Source organism: Polyodon spathula, chromosome 1 (assembly GCF_017654505.1).
Source record: "Polyodon spathula isolate WHYD16114869_AA chromosome 1, ASM1765450v1, whole genome shotgun sequence".
Classification (NCBI taxonomy): domain Eukaryota; kingdom Metazoa; phylum Chordata; class Actinopteri; order Acipenseriformes; family Polyodontidae; genus Polyodon; species Polyodon spathula.
This window is the reverse complement of record NC_054534.1, coordinates 94,520,898-94,539,941: the sequence shown is the minus strand read 5'-3', so window position 1 is coordinate 94,539,941 and position 19,044 is coordinate 94,520,898. Positions and strand designations below refer to the sequence as shown.

Genomic DNA, 19,044 nt, shown 5'->3' with positions numbered 1-19,044 from the left:
CCGGTGCTTTCTCCTCGCTCTGGGCACAAAGCAGTTAACTCTGATTTATTTTATTTTTTTTCCCCCACGGAGCGAGTTAACTGCGTTTCTGTGCACGTGCAAGGTTACGTCAAAACTACAGGGAGGGGGAGCGTGAAAACCAGCTTCCCCTTGTCTTTGCAGCCCTGTCAAATTCCAGCTTGGAAAACACAAGAGAAAAAGAAACAGACACACACTCTTCTGGTTTACTATTAGAGCAGCGTGACGAAGCACTGCGGCTAATTAATAATAAATAGTATATTGTGTTCCAATGCAGACCTCCAGTTGAGGTCGTGGTTTATATTAATACACAGAAGGGGGCGCGGTCGAGAAGACACTATGATGCGTTGTGACGCACATTCCGGGGTTTTTAATGATCCGCAGCAGCAGTTCAGCTGGCAGAGAGGAGGAGAGATTGGAGTGCTGTGTTGCTAAGAGGGGAATATTATAGGGAAAGAATAAAAGAAGATTAATATCTATATATGTAGTAACACGTAACAATTTTAAATGCCCTAAAATTTTCATTTCTGAATATAAAAAAGAAACTGAACTGATTTTGGGCTTCCTCTCGCTTTTAAAAAAAAAAAAATATATATATATATATAGATCATATATATATATATATATATATCATTTTATTATAAAAAATATGCATAACGTATTATTTTGTATTTTTAAATTAAATACACTATAATTCATCTTTTTTTAAAAAACCTTTTTTTTTTTTTTTTTTTTTTTTTTTTTACATAATAAATGGGGGATTACGGGTTCGGCTTGTTACAGACAGCAAATATACCCAATAGCTCCACAATCTTCGGCGGAGGCACTTTTAGGTCTTATATGACAGCTACACCGGCTTCTACCCAGTTTTCTCCTCTATCGCTCAGCAACATCTCGATTTCAAGCAGCAGCAGCAGCACCAGCACCAGCAGCGATAACGTCAGTGTATCCTCTCCGTTCCTGTCAGCTGCTGCGCATCCTCAAAACATGCAGGATGAGCTGCTTCTTGGCGTGACAACAACGCAGCAACACCACTCTCTACCATCAGAGAGAAACAACAGCAACAACATCCTTAACAAGACGGGTCAACCCACAAATAACAACCCCGACTTTGGCAAACAGCTGGATCAGCAAAACCGGCTGGATTTCTACCAACTAAACCAGAAGCAACGGCAGCAGTTCTCCGAGTTCAACCCCACGGCAAATTCTGACACATTCGGGCAGCAAATGGATAACTTGCAGCAAGAGCTGAAGAAACACCATCAGCAGATACATCAGCAGCAGGCAGATTTCGGCAAAAAACAGCAACCCCATCCACCGCCGGCGCAGGTTGAATTCAATCACTTCGCTCAGAATCAGCAGCAGTACCAAGCCCTGAACCAACAGCAGGGTTCCTCGGAATCGGATCAAGGAAACTGCGAACTGGAGAGTCCTATTAAAACCAGCTCGCCGGTGGCGGAAGAAATAGGGGTTTCTGAAACCAATGTTGGGGCAGCTGCCTCGTCATCGCCGTCTCCTGTGAATCCCAACAAGACTAAAATCCAAATGGAATTCCCCAATAACCACCTGATCAACAGCAACGGGAGTAGCGCCGCTAATAATATGTTGCCCGCAGGTCTTGTGGCCTGTTTCAATAACCTTCAGAACCAGGAGATGCAAAACCAGCAACAGACCCACGGGGGGTCATCTTCGCCTGCTCTGCCTGGTTTTGGCACCCCTTGGTCAGTGCAGACCAGCTCTCCACCGCCCCCAGTCACCAACTCAACCACCCCAAACCATGCTAGCCCCATGAATCAGATCTCCAACGCTGAGACTGACAACAGTTTTTACCCCGGGATCCCCTCCTCTGTAAACACTGCCTTTTTCCAGAGCTTTTCACCAGTGTCTGCTAATCCCTGTGCTGGCATTAACGTGCAGGGCTTCAATAGCCCTTTCTCTCCCCAGATTAATGTACCTCAGCAACAGAATAGGAGATCTCCAGTAAGCCCCCAACTGCATCATCAACATCAGACCGCTTTCCTGCAGCAGAGAAACAACTATAACCATCATCAGGTATGATATTTTCATTTTTAAGCAAACCCTGCAGATTGTGCTTGTTATTCCATGTGTGTGTGTCTGTGTGTGTGTGTGTGTGTGTGTGTGTGTGTGTGTGTGTGTGTGTGTGTGTGGGGTGGGTGGGGGGGGGGGGGGGGGGTGTAATATCTTGCCCATAGAACGGGTAACGTCTTGCAGTTGTTGACTAAATGACTAATAATAATAATAATAATAATAATAATAATAATAATAATAATAATAATAATAATATTATTAATAATAATAATAATAATAATAATAATAATAATAATAATAATAATAATGCCACCCACCGTTTCTCTCCTCATATCTGTATTAGGTATAGGAGTATAGAGATAATGTGTATAACTCACTGTTGGAATGATAGCAGTTAAATTACCGTTATCGTGTATTAACCTACACCGGTACTTTGTGCATTGTTGTTCCAATGTAATGCCCACTCTCAACTGTTACATTACGTGGTGAAATAACCCACCCCCACTTCTGCCTCCTGTGCTTCTGAAGACAGACCTTCACAGATATATTACTCACGAAGTAGTCGAGTATGGTATATGTCATAACAAACTATTTTTCAAACAAGAGTTTCTTCTAATAGTACCAGTGGTACGTCGTCAGCACTATGATCCATGAAACAATTTCAAATTGTATTTTTTAAGGATGTGGATGGTGTATAATAGACCTTTCCCCTGTCACCTGACCTGTCACTTATTACACGTATTGGAATGCTCTGATGAAACTTACTTTAGGGACACACATTGCTGATAACCCTACAGGAAACTCAGCTTGAACTCTCCAGGCAAACTGTTCAGTTGAACCCTTCTCACTGTCATTCATTCCCAGGGAAGCTACACTATTTTGTTGAAGCCAGTGTTTAAAGTTACAGTTTATATAATAATATATAATATATAGTATATATATTTATATATATAATATATATATATATATATATATATATATTATGCGTAGCAACTGCAGGTATAATTGATTTAGATAAAGTAGTCTTACCATTTATTGACAAATGCTGGATATCTGAATACTACTGTACAAATACATTAAGCAGCAAATACTCCCCACAGTACCAATAGTATTTATATTGCATTAGAATTCAGATCTCCCACCTACACAAGTACTGTATGTAGGCAGCAATGCAAGGAATCAAATTCAATACACAATGTACTTATGTATGAGTCACATTTTAGGGTGTTCACAAATATCATAATGTAATTTAGAATTTATTTGTTTATTTCCAAGCTGTGTGGAAAATGTTGGCGTAATAACAATTGTATTTACTTGAACATCAGTACCTGACTTGGCAGATTTCGATGATTAAATCCAGACATATAGAGTACGTTTGTATCTATTTTTGACAAAAGTTCAATTTGATTAATGTTTTTGTTGAGCAGACTGCTGATTGTTTGCCTTTAACTGGCAGATCTGTCTCGCTCGTATACTAACCCTGTTTAAACCTGGGCGAAGGCCTGTTCTTCAGGTTACATTACAGCCTGTTTTCTAATCAGATTGTTGTTTCCAACTGTTCAGACTTATGCTTATAAATCATACAGTGTGCAGTTTGGTTTCTCAAATGCACATAACTGCTCTGTAACAACCTTTTTCTGAGAAGGTTATATTACAAAAACTAAGTCAATATTCAAGAAAGCCAGGTATCAAAAGACTATTGGGATAGATTTGTAAAGCTTTTTTCTACACTATTGTTTTCTGTAGAGAAAGCAATAACAATTACAATTCTAAGGTAAGTAATAAACAACCTCCCTTGTATCCATCTAAATCAAGCTTGATTTTGGTAACCTTCCTTGGAGCGATGCTCCTTTTATAAATACATACATAAATAAATAAAATCATAAGGACTACATTATTGTTGCATTATTTCTCCAAATAATATGGGAAAACAACAGCCTACCACCTCCAACTTGATTATGTACTATAGCATACCTTTTATGACAAGGTTATGGGAAAACACTGCAAAAAATATATAATAAACTAAAAAACAAAACAGAAAAAAAAGACAAAATGGATATTGGTACTGTAGGTTGCACAGACAGGCCTCCAGGACTGACCGATAGATTATTTTTCTGGTTCAAGGTTATGGAGAGCTGATGTACTGGCATGATATTACTGTGTCTAACTTGTTTAACAGGCATCCTGAAAGTATCCTCACCCCGGATACTAAAACCGCCTCACTGCGTAGTGATCTGCAGTCGGACCACTAAAAGCTAGAGGCTACTGAACATCATATTTGACCTTCTAAGGAATGACTAAGCTTAGTTTTTGGCAGTCAGTTTCATTTGGAGTCCAGAATCCTGTAATGCTAAATTTGTATTAAAGTAGTGTTTGTTGGAAATGTGTGTTAAAAAAGTGAGATGTATTTTTTTTTTATTTTGTACCCACAAGCATATGGCACCCTATAATGTAGCAGGTTGTTGGTGTGTTTAAAATGAATAAATAATAAATACGTTTTTTAAATGATTTACCAATTTCATCCCTTGCTACCTTTTCACAAGTAACAACAAAAAATGTCAATGTGTGAAATACCAGAAAAATCTGTTTGTGTTTAAAGAGTAAGCTACAGTGAATGCTGTATTTAAAAAAATAAAAATAAAAATCTAAGTGTAACCTGCCTAGATTTGTATAATATATAGCATGTACTATACTGTATCCTTGGAAGGATGTTTGTCTTAAATGTCTTATTATTTGGACAGGTACTGTACTGTAAAGGAAGGGAAGACTAGGCAAGGACTTGATTGTTTGTTTTGTTTGGCATTTACTGCCATATTAGGAGACAATAGATTAAATGTTGTACTGCATTGTCTTTACTGATTTAAGTAATTAAAAAGTGTTGTTACATTCAGTTAATAGTACATGGGCCTCTTTTCATAAACTGTAGCTTATGACATCAGTTGTCATGATTTATTAACCAAGTCTTCTTGGAATTGTTCTTATTTCAATGTGTTGATGTTTGTATTTGAGTAGAGGTGGTTGTAGGGAGAGGAGAGAGGTCTCTCTGTACTGAAGTCAAATCGTTTTTTTCGGTCAAATCGGGTTTTGCGGTCTTCAAGGGCAGCTGACCAATAAATTCAGAGGCTGTTACATCGACGGCCGGTAACCGGCATAATCTCCCTAGATTGTAAACCAGCATTGGATGATATGTGAAGTAAAGGACTTCTTTACTACACAGTCATGTGTTCTTGTTAAGCCAATCACAGCACTTAATTTATCCAAGCCATTTTATAAAGCTTAACATACTAAGTCAGTTGCAGGGGCACTCATTCATTCCAACACCCAGGCTTCTGCAGTCACCGATATACAAAGCAGCTTTCAGATTAAACTCATGGTTACATTATCTTCACAGTCATAAGATGCACTTTTGCTGTCTTCTTCATCAGCATTTTTACAAAAAAAAAAAAAACAAAACGTGCGTTAGCCTTTTTAAAGTCTTAATAGAACTTCCTAATGTTCTCTTCATTGCATCACAAAGACAACTGACTGAATCATACAATTGTGAGGGAGATGTGTGTGACTCTTGACTGCAAACATTTAAAATATGCGCTGGTTATTGGAGACTCCGATTCGGAGTGTACCATCAAAAGTGGGATGTAGGGAATCGGACAGTCATTTTTTGTTCCTAGTGCCTATTCAGTGGCAAGCCGCAGATAAACTAATTTGATTTCCCCATGGAAATCGGCTGCCATATGAGCATTTTCATAACAAATTGGTAAAGATTTTTAAGTTAATTCTGAAGTCAAGGTTCTGCCTGTAGAAAAAAATACCGGACCCACATTCTTGCTCGACTACACCAGTGACCATACATACAACCGTACTGTACACGCCTTGTCTCTGGATTGTGTGATCGTTCACAGTGATAGTTTGGATATATGATTGATGCAGCAAATCACTTTTTTACTGATATTTTTAACCATTTTACCCCAGGCTCTAACAGATGGCTTGCTGTGTAAAACTGAATGGAAATGTCTGGTTAATTTTTTCCAGTGCAAAGGTGCATTGTCTCTGCTTAACCAAGTGCAAAGAGAGCACTGCACATGTATTTGAGAGACAGTATCATGCCTTTGGATCTGAGAACAGATGTGAGTTTAAAAAACAAACCAACAGAATACTGTTAATCATGTACAGTACATTTGAGGACGACTTTACCGTAAAGCCAGTACTAAAGTACATTTCATGTAGACAAAGGTTTCTGGTAATGCCTTCCTCAGTGTTATATGCCACATTACCAATGGATAGAACAAATTCGTGTTTGACATTGACATTTCTGTGTTAGCTGAAGGGAACTTTACTTTGTGATGTTGCCAAAATTAGCTAATTGACTACAGCATCAGCAAAATATTTACCTGAAAATGGCAAGCATGCACATTTCCTGTAGATTGCAGTACATATTATTTTACAGTACACGTTATTCACACTTTACGATTTGAATTGCAAATAGTGCTTTGCTGTCTGTTTTAGAGTGGATCGCTGATACAGACTGATGAGCTTGAAGGGTTTAATGGCTTCACAGGACACGTGTCTTCAACAGCGTACTGTCCTGTCATTTTTAAAATAAAGACAATGCCTTTGTTTTGCAGCAATAATTTGTTACAATTTTGAAATTACTTTAAATGCATTACCTGTTTTCTAGCCACAGTTAGTTTACACTGAGTTACTGCAGCAGCTCAATTTTATTTTATAACAAAAATGAGGACAATATATAACATTTTTATATGATGTTCTGTTCCTTTGAATGTTACAGTCTCTTCATGTGCACTAATCAAAAATGAAATAAAAATTGGGACCACTCACTGTACTGTAACAAATTGGGTAACAGTCACTATAATTAAAACCAGTGGCAATTGCTGCATGCTGAGGAACCATTATTTGACAAAAGCCATGTTTGCTGCCAGTGTGTGCTTCTTGCTGTGAGGAACAGACACTGCATTAGCGTAAAACATAAGCTCCTTACTGAAGAAATAAGCATAAGAAGGACTTATTTGATATGAAGTGGCCTAGCGGTGAAAGTCCAAGATCAGAGGGATTAATAAACAACTTCAGCTGACACACTGGTTCCATCCTCTTAAAATAACAATTCATCCCTTTCCATCCCATTTATCCAGGTGTGGCATCTTAAATGGCGGTAACCCTTTGTATGTGTTCCTCCATCAGCCTGTTATGAAGCAGTCCCCTTGGAACAGTCATCAGGGCAGTGGCTGGAGCTCAGGAGGCATGTCTTGGGGAGGGATGCACGCCAGAGACCACCGCAGACCTGGAGGAGTAGGAATCCCAGGCACCATGAACCAGATCTCCCCCATGAAGAAGCCTTTCTCCAGCAACATCATCGCACCGCCCAAGTTCCCCCGCTCTGCAGCCTCACTGACACCAAAATCCTGGATCGAAGACAATGTGTTCCGTACAGACAGCAATAGCAACACTCTGCTGCCACTACAGGTGAGCCACGGAGGAGGTGTAGGCTTGGGATAAAAATCTGCTAAAAACCTCTGAGCTTGAGTCAGACTTGATGGGTGTTGGGAACAGTGCCTTTACAAAAGTGGTTCTGATGTTTGTTAACCAGGATAGGGATAATGGGCCTGATTTTTCACTGTTGGCAAGTTGCCCATGTATTATTTACTATGAAGTTTGCCATTGTGGAAAATATAGGCCGTAACATCTTGTCTTAAAAGTCATCACAGAGGACACAACTAACGTCACTTCGGCAATATGTTCCATTTATATGGGCCTCTATAGATTTACCACACAATATATACAGTGCCTGTAGAAAGTCTACACCCCCTTGAACTTTTTTTCACATTTTGTTGTGTCAGTGCCTCAGAATTTCACCCCCTGATTTAATACTTGGTGGAAGCACCTTTTTACAGCTGTGAGTCTGTTGGAATAGGTGTCTACCGACTTTGCACACCTAGACTTGGCAATATTTTACCATTCTTCTTTACAAAACTGTTCAAGCTCTATCAAGTTCCTTGGGGAGCATTGATGGACAGCAATCTTCAAGTCATGCCACAGATTTTCGATTGGATTTAGGTCGGGGCTCTGACTGGGCCACTCAAGGAGATTTACCTTTTTCTTCCTTAGCCATTCCAGTGTAACTTTAGCTGTGTGCTCTGGGTCGTTGTCGTGCTGAAAGGTGAACTTCCATCCCAGTTTCAGCTTTCTTGCAGAGGGCAGCAGGTTTTCCTCAAGGACTTCTCTGTACTTTGCTCCAAAGTAATTACTCCTTGAGTAATGGCTTCCTTCTTGACACCCTACCATACAGGCCAGATTTGTGGAGTGCTTGGGATATTGTTGTCACATACACACTTTGACCAGTCTTGGCCATAAAAGCCTGTAGCTCTTGCAAAGTTGCTATTGGCCTCTTAGTAGCCTCTCTGATCAGTCTCCTTCTTGCTCGCTCATCCAGTTTGGAGGGACAGCCTGATCTAGGCAGGATCTTGGTGGTGCCATACACCTTCCACTTCTTAATAATTGTCTTGACCATGCTCCAAGGGATATTCAAGGCCTTTGATATTTTTTTACACCCATCCCCTGATCTGTGCCTTTCAACAACTTTGTCCCGGAGTTCTTTTGAAAGCGCCTTGGTGCTCATGGTTGAGTCTTTGCTTTGAAATGCACTACCCAGCAAAGGGAACCTACAGGAACTGCTGAATTTATCCTGAAATCATGTGAATCACTACAATTTAACAAAGGCAATTGGTTACACCTGAGCTAATTTAGGATTGCTATTACAAGTGGGATGGACACTTATCCAACCAAGCTATTTCAATTAATTTTCTGCAAATTTCTAGAATATTTTTTTCATTTGGAAGCTGTGGGGTAGGATGTGTAGATAAATGAAAAAAAAAAAAAAAAAAAAAAAAATATATATATATATATATATATATATATATATATATATATATATATATATATATATATAGCTTTGGCAATTTAAAAGTGACGGTATCGCATGATCCTCTTGGTAATTTCCACATCAGCTGCTTGGTCAAAATCTACTAATTATATAGAGCATCAGGGTATCAGGGGACATCTGTTCAGTTTTGTCATAAATATATCCTGAAGAGAAAATGATATTCTATTAGAATATTCTGTTATGCAAACACACACACGCACATGGTTTACACACAATATAAAAACAAATAGTGGTTTTTCTATTAGGAAAACAAATGTTAAAGTTTGGGCTTTGATCTCACATTTAGAGGATACATCAGTGCCCAAGACAAAGAGCAGGGAACTTGGTCAGGACAACTGTTCATCTGCAGTAAGCCAGAGGATATTAAGCAATCACTATAACCTGAAGTTGCAAGTACATTTCATCCTGTACTATTACTTTTCCCAGAAATATATGTGTCGCTTCATGGTGATAAGCGTCTCTCTATTTTATATTGAAGCTTGTTTGGACTGGAAACAGTGAACACTGTATCATTAAATCTGACTAGTGGGCTATCTGTAATGTCTATAATAGTGCTAGAAGATGTTTCTACAGTATGTCGTACATTTAGCAGGTGTGGGCTGATAGGACAGCGTTATAAAAAGTTGCAGAGACCAGGATTTTGTATTGTGGTAAAAATTAGTCACCAAAATGCTCAAACAGTTAAATGATAATTGTTGGATACAGGAAAAAAGAAAACGCATCATCTCTACATTAATCAATTCAATTCAATTCAGTTTATTTTTATTTTTATATAGTGTCTTTTGCAATAGGTCGCCACGAAGCACTTTACAAAGGAAAACACAATACATATTACTGAATAACAGTAAGCATTTAAAAAAAGAACAGAATAAAAACAAAACAGAATACATAAGCTGTATTATAAAAATATGATTTTAATCTAGATAAAATAAATAAATAAAAACAGTGGGAACAATATGGGGGCAAGAGGATATCTGCTCATCAGGATGAAAAAAACATTGCTTTGCCCATCAGACAAAAGATAATGGCAAGGGTGTTTTCAGTAAAGCCTAGTTGTCATGAGTGAATGTTGATCAAATAAATAATTCAGTATTAGTTGTTTGATCATTTTTATCTTGATTTATTAGGAAGAAAAAATAAAGTTGTTTAAAGTAAAAGGGCACTTAGTTATCAAACCCTATTCTAACCTAGTTTAATGTCAGCTCATTAATTTCATGGCAAGGAAAGGAGGAAAGAAGCCGATCCTTGAGCTGCTGTTGTTGTTGCTAGTCTCTGTGGCTTGTAGTAAACTGGTGTGTCTGGTTCAAGGGGGATGATTATTGCATCGTTAAAATATCAGATTGTGTTTTAATCCTTCAAACTTCCCACATCTGTCATTTTCACAGGGGAGGTAATTAAAGTGGTTATTTTGAGCCCTGCCTGCAAAGGTTCAAGAAGGGAATTACTTTAAATGTTTTGCTTAGCGCTCAAACAACGGAGGCATTGTTCTGTAACTGGTTAGCTGTCAGCAGCCTTTGAACAGCAGCATCGAGCTCTGTTGTTAATTTCTTTTTTCGATTCAAACAGATCAGCTGAATCCCATTTATAGACAGTGGCTGTTCAGACAAGGGCTTGAATGTTCATCAGGCAATCCCTGAAATTACAGTTTTGCAGTGACCCATATTTTGGTGACATTTCCCATTTTTTTTGTTAGGTTTGAGTTAATATGGAGAATTATTGACTATAGTAGGCAATCATGGGACTGGCCATGTCTGTCATTCCTACTTAACAGATATACTGTACCATGTTATGCTAGAATGTAGTACTAATGTTACAGGCAAGTTCTTGTTTACAGCTGGCTACACACAGAAAGAAGGCATTCTGCTGCAGGTTAGCTGTAAACTGTATACTTTTAAAATCGTACATGGTTGCACTTTTAATATACATCTGCTTCTCAGAATTGATAACAAGGAATACATTTTTTTTTTAAATATACACCGGTAAAACAAATCTTCATATCTTTATCTAAGCTTGTTTACTTTTTTTTCTTACTACTACCACTATTTACAAAAAAAAAAAAAAAAAAAAAAACAAAGGTCAAAATTTAAACAAGCTTTCACCTGCAAACTTTGCTGGTGGTCTTGACCAACAAACAGCTGAAGCACAACCTACAGTATGTATGTTATGTGAGCAAATGCTCAATTGTTATGACACAATAGCACCATTTTAATATTTCTGTCATCGGTTTTATTTGAATATTTATGGTAAACTGAAGACTTTCACATTCAATAGGATTTGCGATGCAGAGAAAGGAGTCTCATTCAGTAAATCTACGTACTTACAGCAGACAAAAAAGTTCCTTAAAAATCGACCTATATATATTGTACCCTTCACTCTGTTCTTAATTAATGATTTGATTAGCTCCTCTTAATGCTTTTACAGGCCGCTCTCTTGGTATATTTGTGCAGGCTGTTTCAGGAAGACTTTCGTTACTCTGCCCATACAATGCCGAATCTCTAGCCTTTCCATAAAAGGGCAAGGTATTTCAAGCTGAAGCTCTTAAAGGTGCAGTCCATTTCTGTTTACCAGATTTGTTGATGCTTGAACTGAGATAATTTGCATTTAAAACTTAATAAGAACTTTTCAGCATTTTTCTTCTAAGTGCGCTGGTTTCAGCAGAGGTTCGTGAATGGTTGCCAGTGCTTGTGTATTTGTGTCAGGTTTTACATTTTAATTGCAATTACAAATGATACAATTACAATTGTAATTGACCCCAGGTCTGATCACACTCATCTGATCATGGCTTATGTGGTACAATACATGTTCTTTTTTAAACTAAAAAGGCTTTTATTTTTCACCACCAACAAATCCTTGTCAATAATGTTATTCAAGAACATTGGAGACTTCTTCAGGCATATTCAATATCAGCCTTTTTGATGCCAGGCTGATTAAAGTGGAACTAAAACCATTTTGTCGTCAACAAATACTCCTCATCTCCCCGTATTCTTTAGCAGCAAGCACTCAGTGTGGTCCCTGCATGTCTAAATCGCCCCTGTTTTCTGCAGTCAGGTTTGCACTCCAGAAAAAGAAAGCTTGCTGCTGCTTAAAAGTGGATGGCCTGCCAATTGCACGCTGGCTTTTCAAAGGCTTTATATACAGCTTCACAGGAAAGAAAGTCAGGGTGTGGGCTGGGAATGGAAAAACAAGTCGGCTAAAAAATCATAATAGATACATAGGCATGATTTTGTGATAAGAAACAGTGTAAATGAAAGACACATGTATTTTATTTTATTTATTTATTTATTTATTTATTTATTTATTGCATTTTTATAGCATTTTTATACAAAAGTATCGTAAAGGACTGTACCGTACAGTGCAGAAAAAAGAACAAAACACAATACTTTTATATAGCAAGTCACATACAGCTGCCACAGTCAGACCATTTAAATAACAGATTTAAATAAAATAATACAAAAGCAGCAATTTTAAAGTTACATTAAAACCCACTAAGATAAGAAAGCCATTTTATAAAAGTGTGTTTTTAGTCTTGACTTGACATGTACCTTCTTGCATTCTTAGCAGCAAAGTTATGGTTAAGAGTTGTCATCTGATCAGGAATGGGTAACTCTCATTTAACTGACTTTCTAAACTCACCAGTTTTAATTCATTATCCTTCAGGACATCCTACCAGCTTTTTTCAGTCTTAAAATTATTTCCGTAATAATTGTGGCAAAAATCTGTACCCCTTATTTGTTTAAGTGATATTATCTTTAGTATATTTAAACAGTAAGAAGTGACTGCTTTTATAACAATTATAATCAGAAGTTACTTTTACTAGGTTAGAGAGAAACCAGAAATATTTATATTATAAAAATGTTCTCAAGCATGAGAACTATACCATTTGCCTCTCATTGAAGGCTTTTTTTTTTGTTGTTGCCACTTCAAGTTAACAATCTCGTGATAATGGGATTAGCCTATGAATCACTGCAGTAAAGTGGTGTAACTCGGTGATAACAGAGCTCCCATTCAGCTTTCAAGGCAGCTAGTACAATAATTATGCCCCGCTGGGTAGAATATCCCTTGTGACTGGACAATGGTGGTATCCATACAGATGTCACACTTACACTATATTTTGAGAGCTTGATTGGACATGCAATATAATAATCCCACCATTATATGAATACATTGGAAGTACTGGCCCTTGTCTTGTCTATAAAATTAACAAAGTGAAACTGACAATAAAAAGGTCACAGCATTGTGATGCTGTGTAAGGGCTTGTATTGATTTCTTTGGCATCCGTCGCTTTTTCCCTTAGGTGACATCACAATATTTACTTCTAAACGGCAAAGACAAGGTCAGGTAATTTGCGATTTTTACCTCTGTTGATATTTACCTCTGTTGATCAAACACATTTCAAATTTAATTCAACTTTACATGGACAGGCTTAAGGCTACTGGGAATCCCTTATTCAGATTGATGCTATTGGTGACCTAAATCCACAGGCTTGTACTGTAAGTGCAGACAGAATAAAGATATACCAACAATCTGCTTGTCTATGTTTGTGAATCACAATCTTGAAATCGTCTGAGCATCAAATGTGAGATTGCTTTATGGACCCACTCAAGCAGCCTCCCCCAGTTGTCGTTGTTCTTTTATTAGCTTTTAACAACAGTGGGTTGCATGCCATTGTTGGTGGAAGTAAAAATATAAATACAGTAAGATCTGAGAATACATATGAAGCATACATACCATTGATTGTTCCAGATGCTGGTTCTTAGTTGTTTAAAGGAAATGTGTTACAACAGTCGCAAAAAAAAATTAAAACAAAAGACCCAAAACTTTGCTATCTGGCTGTCCACTTTAGATTAAGAAATGTACTTATGGATGCAGGATGCACAAGTAAGCACAAGCCCTGCAGATTCTCTTAACTCTTTATGACAGGTTTTTCCCTTCCAGCGATGCACATGACATGTATGCCAAAATGTCAGTTCCTTTGTTATCTGCATGATATAAAAGCTAAGGCAATTTACAGATTCTTTGCAAAAATACTGTGACTGAATGCTAACACAGATTCAGTACAGCATTCCTTGGGCATTTAAGACGATTTAATGTCAGTTGTTTGATTAAACATGTCTTTTGGCGTATTTCCTTTTTAATGGAATTCCTGTATTCAACGTCTTCATTCAGAATTGAATACACGTGGCTGGTTCACTACAGGCCCACTGCTGGCCCGCCGGAGGCCCCAGCAACACTGCAAAATTGAAGTAACATTCAGGTGAGCCACAGAGGCCCTGAGTAAAGGTCCTGCCACATAAACATTAGCTGGGTCCTGTTGTAGAGCTATATACACTGTTATGTACTTTGTAAGCACCACTCGTGGAGTGACTCAAGAAAGTAACAGGAAATAAAGACGTTTGTTAACCTATAACATTGCCGTTTTATTACTATCAAAGTGAAGACAACTTTTGAGAAGATGTCCCCACAAAGATAGTAACTCCTGAAAAAACGACGTTGTGGGGACGGACCCACTTTGTAAAACACCTTTTTAAGAACTAAATACAGCATCTTGCAAACGTATTCAGACCCTTCCTACCCTTCCTTCAAACTGAAGACTTCTAAGGGTTACAGTAAATGTCAGCAAAAACTAAAGAGAAAAAACTGAAATCTGTTGATTGCATAAGTATTCAGACCCATCAACTCAATATTTGATGGAAGCACCTTTGGCTCAGATTTGCTCAAGCTCTCTCAAGTTGCTTGGGGATCGCTTATGGACCGCAGTTTTCAAGTCTTTCCACAGATTCTCAATAGGATTCAAGTCAGGACTTTGACTGAACCACTCAAGGACATTCACTTTCTTATTCCTAAGCTACTCCAGTGTAGTTTTGGCCTTGTGCTTTGGATCATTGTCCTACTGAAAGGTGAATTTTTGCCCCAGTTTTAAGTCTTTAGCAGACTGAAACAGGTTTTCCTCTAGTATGTGCCTGTACTTTGCTCCATCCATTTTTCCTTGAATCCTAACACGCCTTCCAATCCCTGCTGAGGAGAAGCATCCCCATAGCATAAAGCTGCCACCACCATGGTTGACTGTAGGGATGGTGTTGATTGGGAGATGTTCTGTGTTGGATCTGCACCAAACGTAACGCTTGGCATTTAGACCAAAAAGTTTCAATTTTGTCTCGTCTGACCACAACACCTTTTGCCACATTTTTGCAGGATCACTCAGGTGCTTTGTTGCAAACTCCATGCAGACTTTGAGACTTTCCTGTGAGTTGTCAAAGTTGTCATTGGCCTCACAGTGGCATCCCTCAACCAGTTTCCTCCTTGCCCGGCTGCTCAGTTTGGAGGGACGGCCTGATCTAGGCAGTGTTTGGGTGGTACAATGCACCTTCCATTTCTTGATGGTTGAGTAGACTGTGCTCACAGGGATATTCAGATACTTCAATATTTATTTGTACCCTTCTCCTCATCTGTGCTTTTCAATGACTTTATCCCTAACTTACATTGAAAGCTCCTTGGTCTTCATGGTTGAGTCTTTGTTTGAAATTCATTACCTGACCAAGGGACCTCACAGAGACAGGTGTCATTGAACTAATTTTGTGGCTCGTTAAGGTCATTTTGTGCACCTGAATTAATTTAGGTTTGCCACAGCAAAGGGTTTGAATACTTATGCAATCATGACTTTTCCATTTTTGTTTCATATTCATTTTTGTTTTTGCTTTGAATGTGTGGAGTAGGTGCTGTATATAACACATATTAATTCCTACTTCAATGTGTCATGACTGCAAGCTTTAAAGCAACAACATGTGAAAACTGTGCTAGGGTTTGAATACTTTTGCATATTTTAAATATGTAAAAAAAAGAACTGTCAAAATATTTAGTTTGTTGTTGACTTTCACCCTGTGCGGAGTTTTGTCTGACTGAATTAAAAATAGTAAATATAGTGAGTCAATGAATGCAAACGTGTGTGTGTGTGTGTGTGTGTGTGTGTGTGTGTGTGTGTGTGTGTGTGTGTGTATGTGTGTCTGTGTGTCTGTGTGTGTGTCTGTGTGTGTGTGTGTGTGTGAGTTAAATTGTTTTGTTTGATGGTGATTGCCCAGCCTGACAACAGTGTTTGGATACAGTATTGTTTTGTTTGAATCTTTAGTTTGGCCCTCTTGCAAGTTTGTTTGTTTTTCTGTTTAATAAATATGCGCTTTAGCGCTTGAACTGCAGCCTTCCCTGGCTGTCTCATTCCTGACACTATCCTTTCATAGTAGTACTGTCCACCAGTATATGTGAAATAGGAGGACCAAAAAAGCCCATGCTGGTTTAGATACAAAATGTGCAGCACATTCTTCTGCTACTAGTATATACTGTATTTCTATCTTCATAGAGTGTACAATGTGTATGTAGCTTCTCTACAGTAGAAGCTACTGATATTGTTATAAATACTCGTAATGTAACTAAACAGAGATGTGCCTCAATGTGCTATTCCCAGCACTGTTGGTGATTCATTTTACAATTAACTTTAGATGGTGTCTTCAATAAAAGCTGCTATATGTCTGAGTTTACAAGAATAGCAGATGTAGCCACATCTATGGGCAATTACTGTATATTGAAACCTGTTCATTTTCCAACAACTTAAAGGCCACTTGCAGTTAATAATGTTGGTAATTATGTTGACTGCCCTGCTTATCTTTATTTTGATTTATTTTCTTTGATACAGGATCGCACTAGAATGTACGACAGCTTGAACATGCACTCCCTGGAAAACTCGCTTATTGATATAATGAGAGCAGAACATGATCCACTGAAGGGTAAGGAGCTACTGTTGAAAACCAATGCGTCTGTCTCTGGTAAAAGAACCACCAATTCTGCATCGTGTGGCTGTAGATTTTGATTTTGAAGGGCCATGTTCTTAAATAATTAAAAATTATACATACAAGAAGTGTGGAACATGACAGTGTTTATTTTTGTTTACTGAATCTCAGTTCAGAATTTATATTGCATTAATTTAAATCCAAAACTGTAATGAATGTCTGAATTGCACTATTCCAGGTTACACTGTGTTGCTATGTGGATGTGGATTCCCAGAATCCTTCTGTTCAACTTAGTTTAAACATACTTTCTTTTCTTCACATTGTACTTGTTATATAAAACAAACTGCTCCAGGAATGTACATGGAGTATTATGTTTACTGAAAGCAGTATACTCTATTAATTATCTGCATTTTCATTAGATTATTCAGTTTTACCAAGTGTTTTACAAGCAGGACTGCAGTTAATATTGTTATTTACAGAGAATATAGCTTTTAAGGTCATTAAATACTGTAGTTTACTATTTCATAGTACAGGTTATTCATACTATACAAATGTCCATTTTTGGTATCAGATGTCATTATTGCAATATTTGGAAACTGAATGGTAATAGTATGCAAACTCGGACCATGGTGTGCTTCCATGTAGGCATTTTTTGCCGCAGTGGAATAATGGAAGTAATGCTTTCCTGCTTGAAGGCAGGGAAATATTTATGTTATGCCAACTTTGTAGTGTAAGTGAATTGACTCATTAAGTAAAAAGAAAGACCAGCAGTGTACTAAGCAAATGCTATTTGAAATGTATGTATACAGAGTAGCCCTTTTACAATTGGTACTTGTGTCTCAATAGGCATTGCTGTCCCCTTGTCTGGGATGGGTGAAGTGAACTTGGGGGGGGTTACTCTGTGACCTTGTATGCCTTCTGCTCAGTCATCTTAACACATCATGATTCCAATATAACTTTAATTTCATACATAGCTTTTTGAATTCTTGATTTTAAAAAAAAAAGTGCGATAACCATAGTTTTAAAATATGTATACTATTTAATTCAACTTTGAATTGGTGGAGCGATAATTCTGATTTTAAAGCCTTAGTTAGCACTCCTTTAATAACATAAATGTAGTAAAGAAAACCACATTAACTATTGGACCAAATATTTACATAAGCAGGTTAGACTGAAAAATGCTGAAATCATTGGTGACCATCATGTGTATTGTAAGAAGTTAGTTTCCCCATGCATACAGTTAGTGTTAGTTCTTCGTATATGTATGATAAATATAAATCTTTACAGTCTGCATGCTAATAAAAGACAGCTAACAGTTTACTTGGATGATAATGACATTAAGTGAAAGTCACATTTAAGCACAAAGCTTCCAGCAAGAAAAATGTTTACAAGCAGTTCTTTAGCATTACCATTTAAATGTCCTAAAACAGTGCAGCTTTTATGCAGTGCTGCAGTGTAAGAAAAAAAAGTTATTGGAATGGGAAGCATGTGTTTGGCTGCTCATGCAGCCTGCAGAGTGACTAAGCATTTTATTTCTGGTCCTTTTTTATTGCAACATAAGCCAGCAGTGGAAAGAAACCTATTAGAGTACTATCAGAGCCTGCAATTCCAATGTCTCTCTAAGTTGGCAGTCAATTTTTACTGAGATCAAATAGCTCAGTTTTTCTATGTCGGCAAAGTGCTGTGAAACTTAGTTTTGTTTTTGTAAATAATCAGACACAATTATAATTTGTATCAGTCTAAAGGATACCCATGAATCATTTACTATATGAAACAGAGTGAATGCAGCCCTGTTTAAATTGATTTGATTTTTCTTTCTTCTTCTCGTGCGACTCCCAAACCTGAATGTGTTCCATTCCTAGGACGAAAACCTGCCTAATTATGTGTACATTTGATTTGCCTTTGTGCCATAGGCATCAAACTGCAGCTGTGACAATCCGGTATGGAATTATAAAAAAAAAAAAAAGTGGTTTCATGAGTAGTCGTGCAGAGATATTTGATGTGCTTATGACAGTGTTGAAGATACTGTGGTAATGGTTGGTTAATCAAACCAGACTTAAACATGCATAGTAAATTAGATTAGCCTACTGTGCTATGGTGAGCCTTTGAATGAGTCCCAAACTTCAGTTCTGTGTCGTTTGCTATCAGGCTTGCCTCCTTGTTAGAAGTACATTTGTTTGTTTGCTTCAAGCTGCATGACCTAAAATAATGATTGTTTTTGTGGTCTACACTGTTTTACTGTCA

The 19,044-nt window shown here is 37.7% G+C and overlaps 1 protein-coding gene across 3 annotated transcripts in view; it reads left to right on the top strand.

Moving 5' to 3' along the window:
- Window positions 1–718: 718 nt before the first annotated feature.
- The window catches only part of LOC121324613 (cytoplasmic polyadenylation element-binding protein 2-like), a 38,071-nt gene continuing 19,745 nt past the window's right edge, over window positions 719–19,044 (top strand). For all 3 annotated transcript variants that reach the window (XM_041266708.1, XM_041266700.1, XM_041266690.1), the window contains exons 1-3: window positions 719–2,070; window positions 7,264–7,545; window positions 16,707–16,797. In XM_041266708.1, the coding sequence (XP_041122642.1) occupies window positions 772–2,070; window positions 7,264–7,545; window positions 16,707–16,797 (1,672 nt within the window). In that variant the 5' untranslated portion in view covers window positions 719–771. The remainder of the gene's footprint in view (window positions 2,071–7,263; window positions 7,546–16,706; window positions 16,798–19,044) is intronic.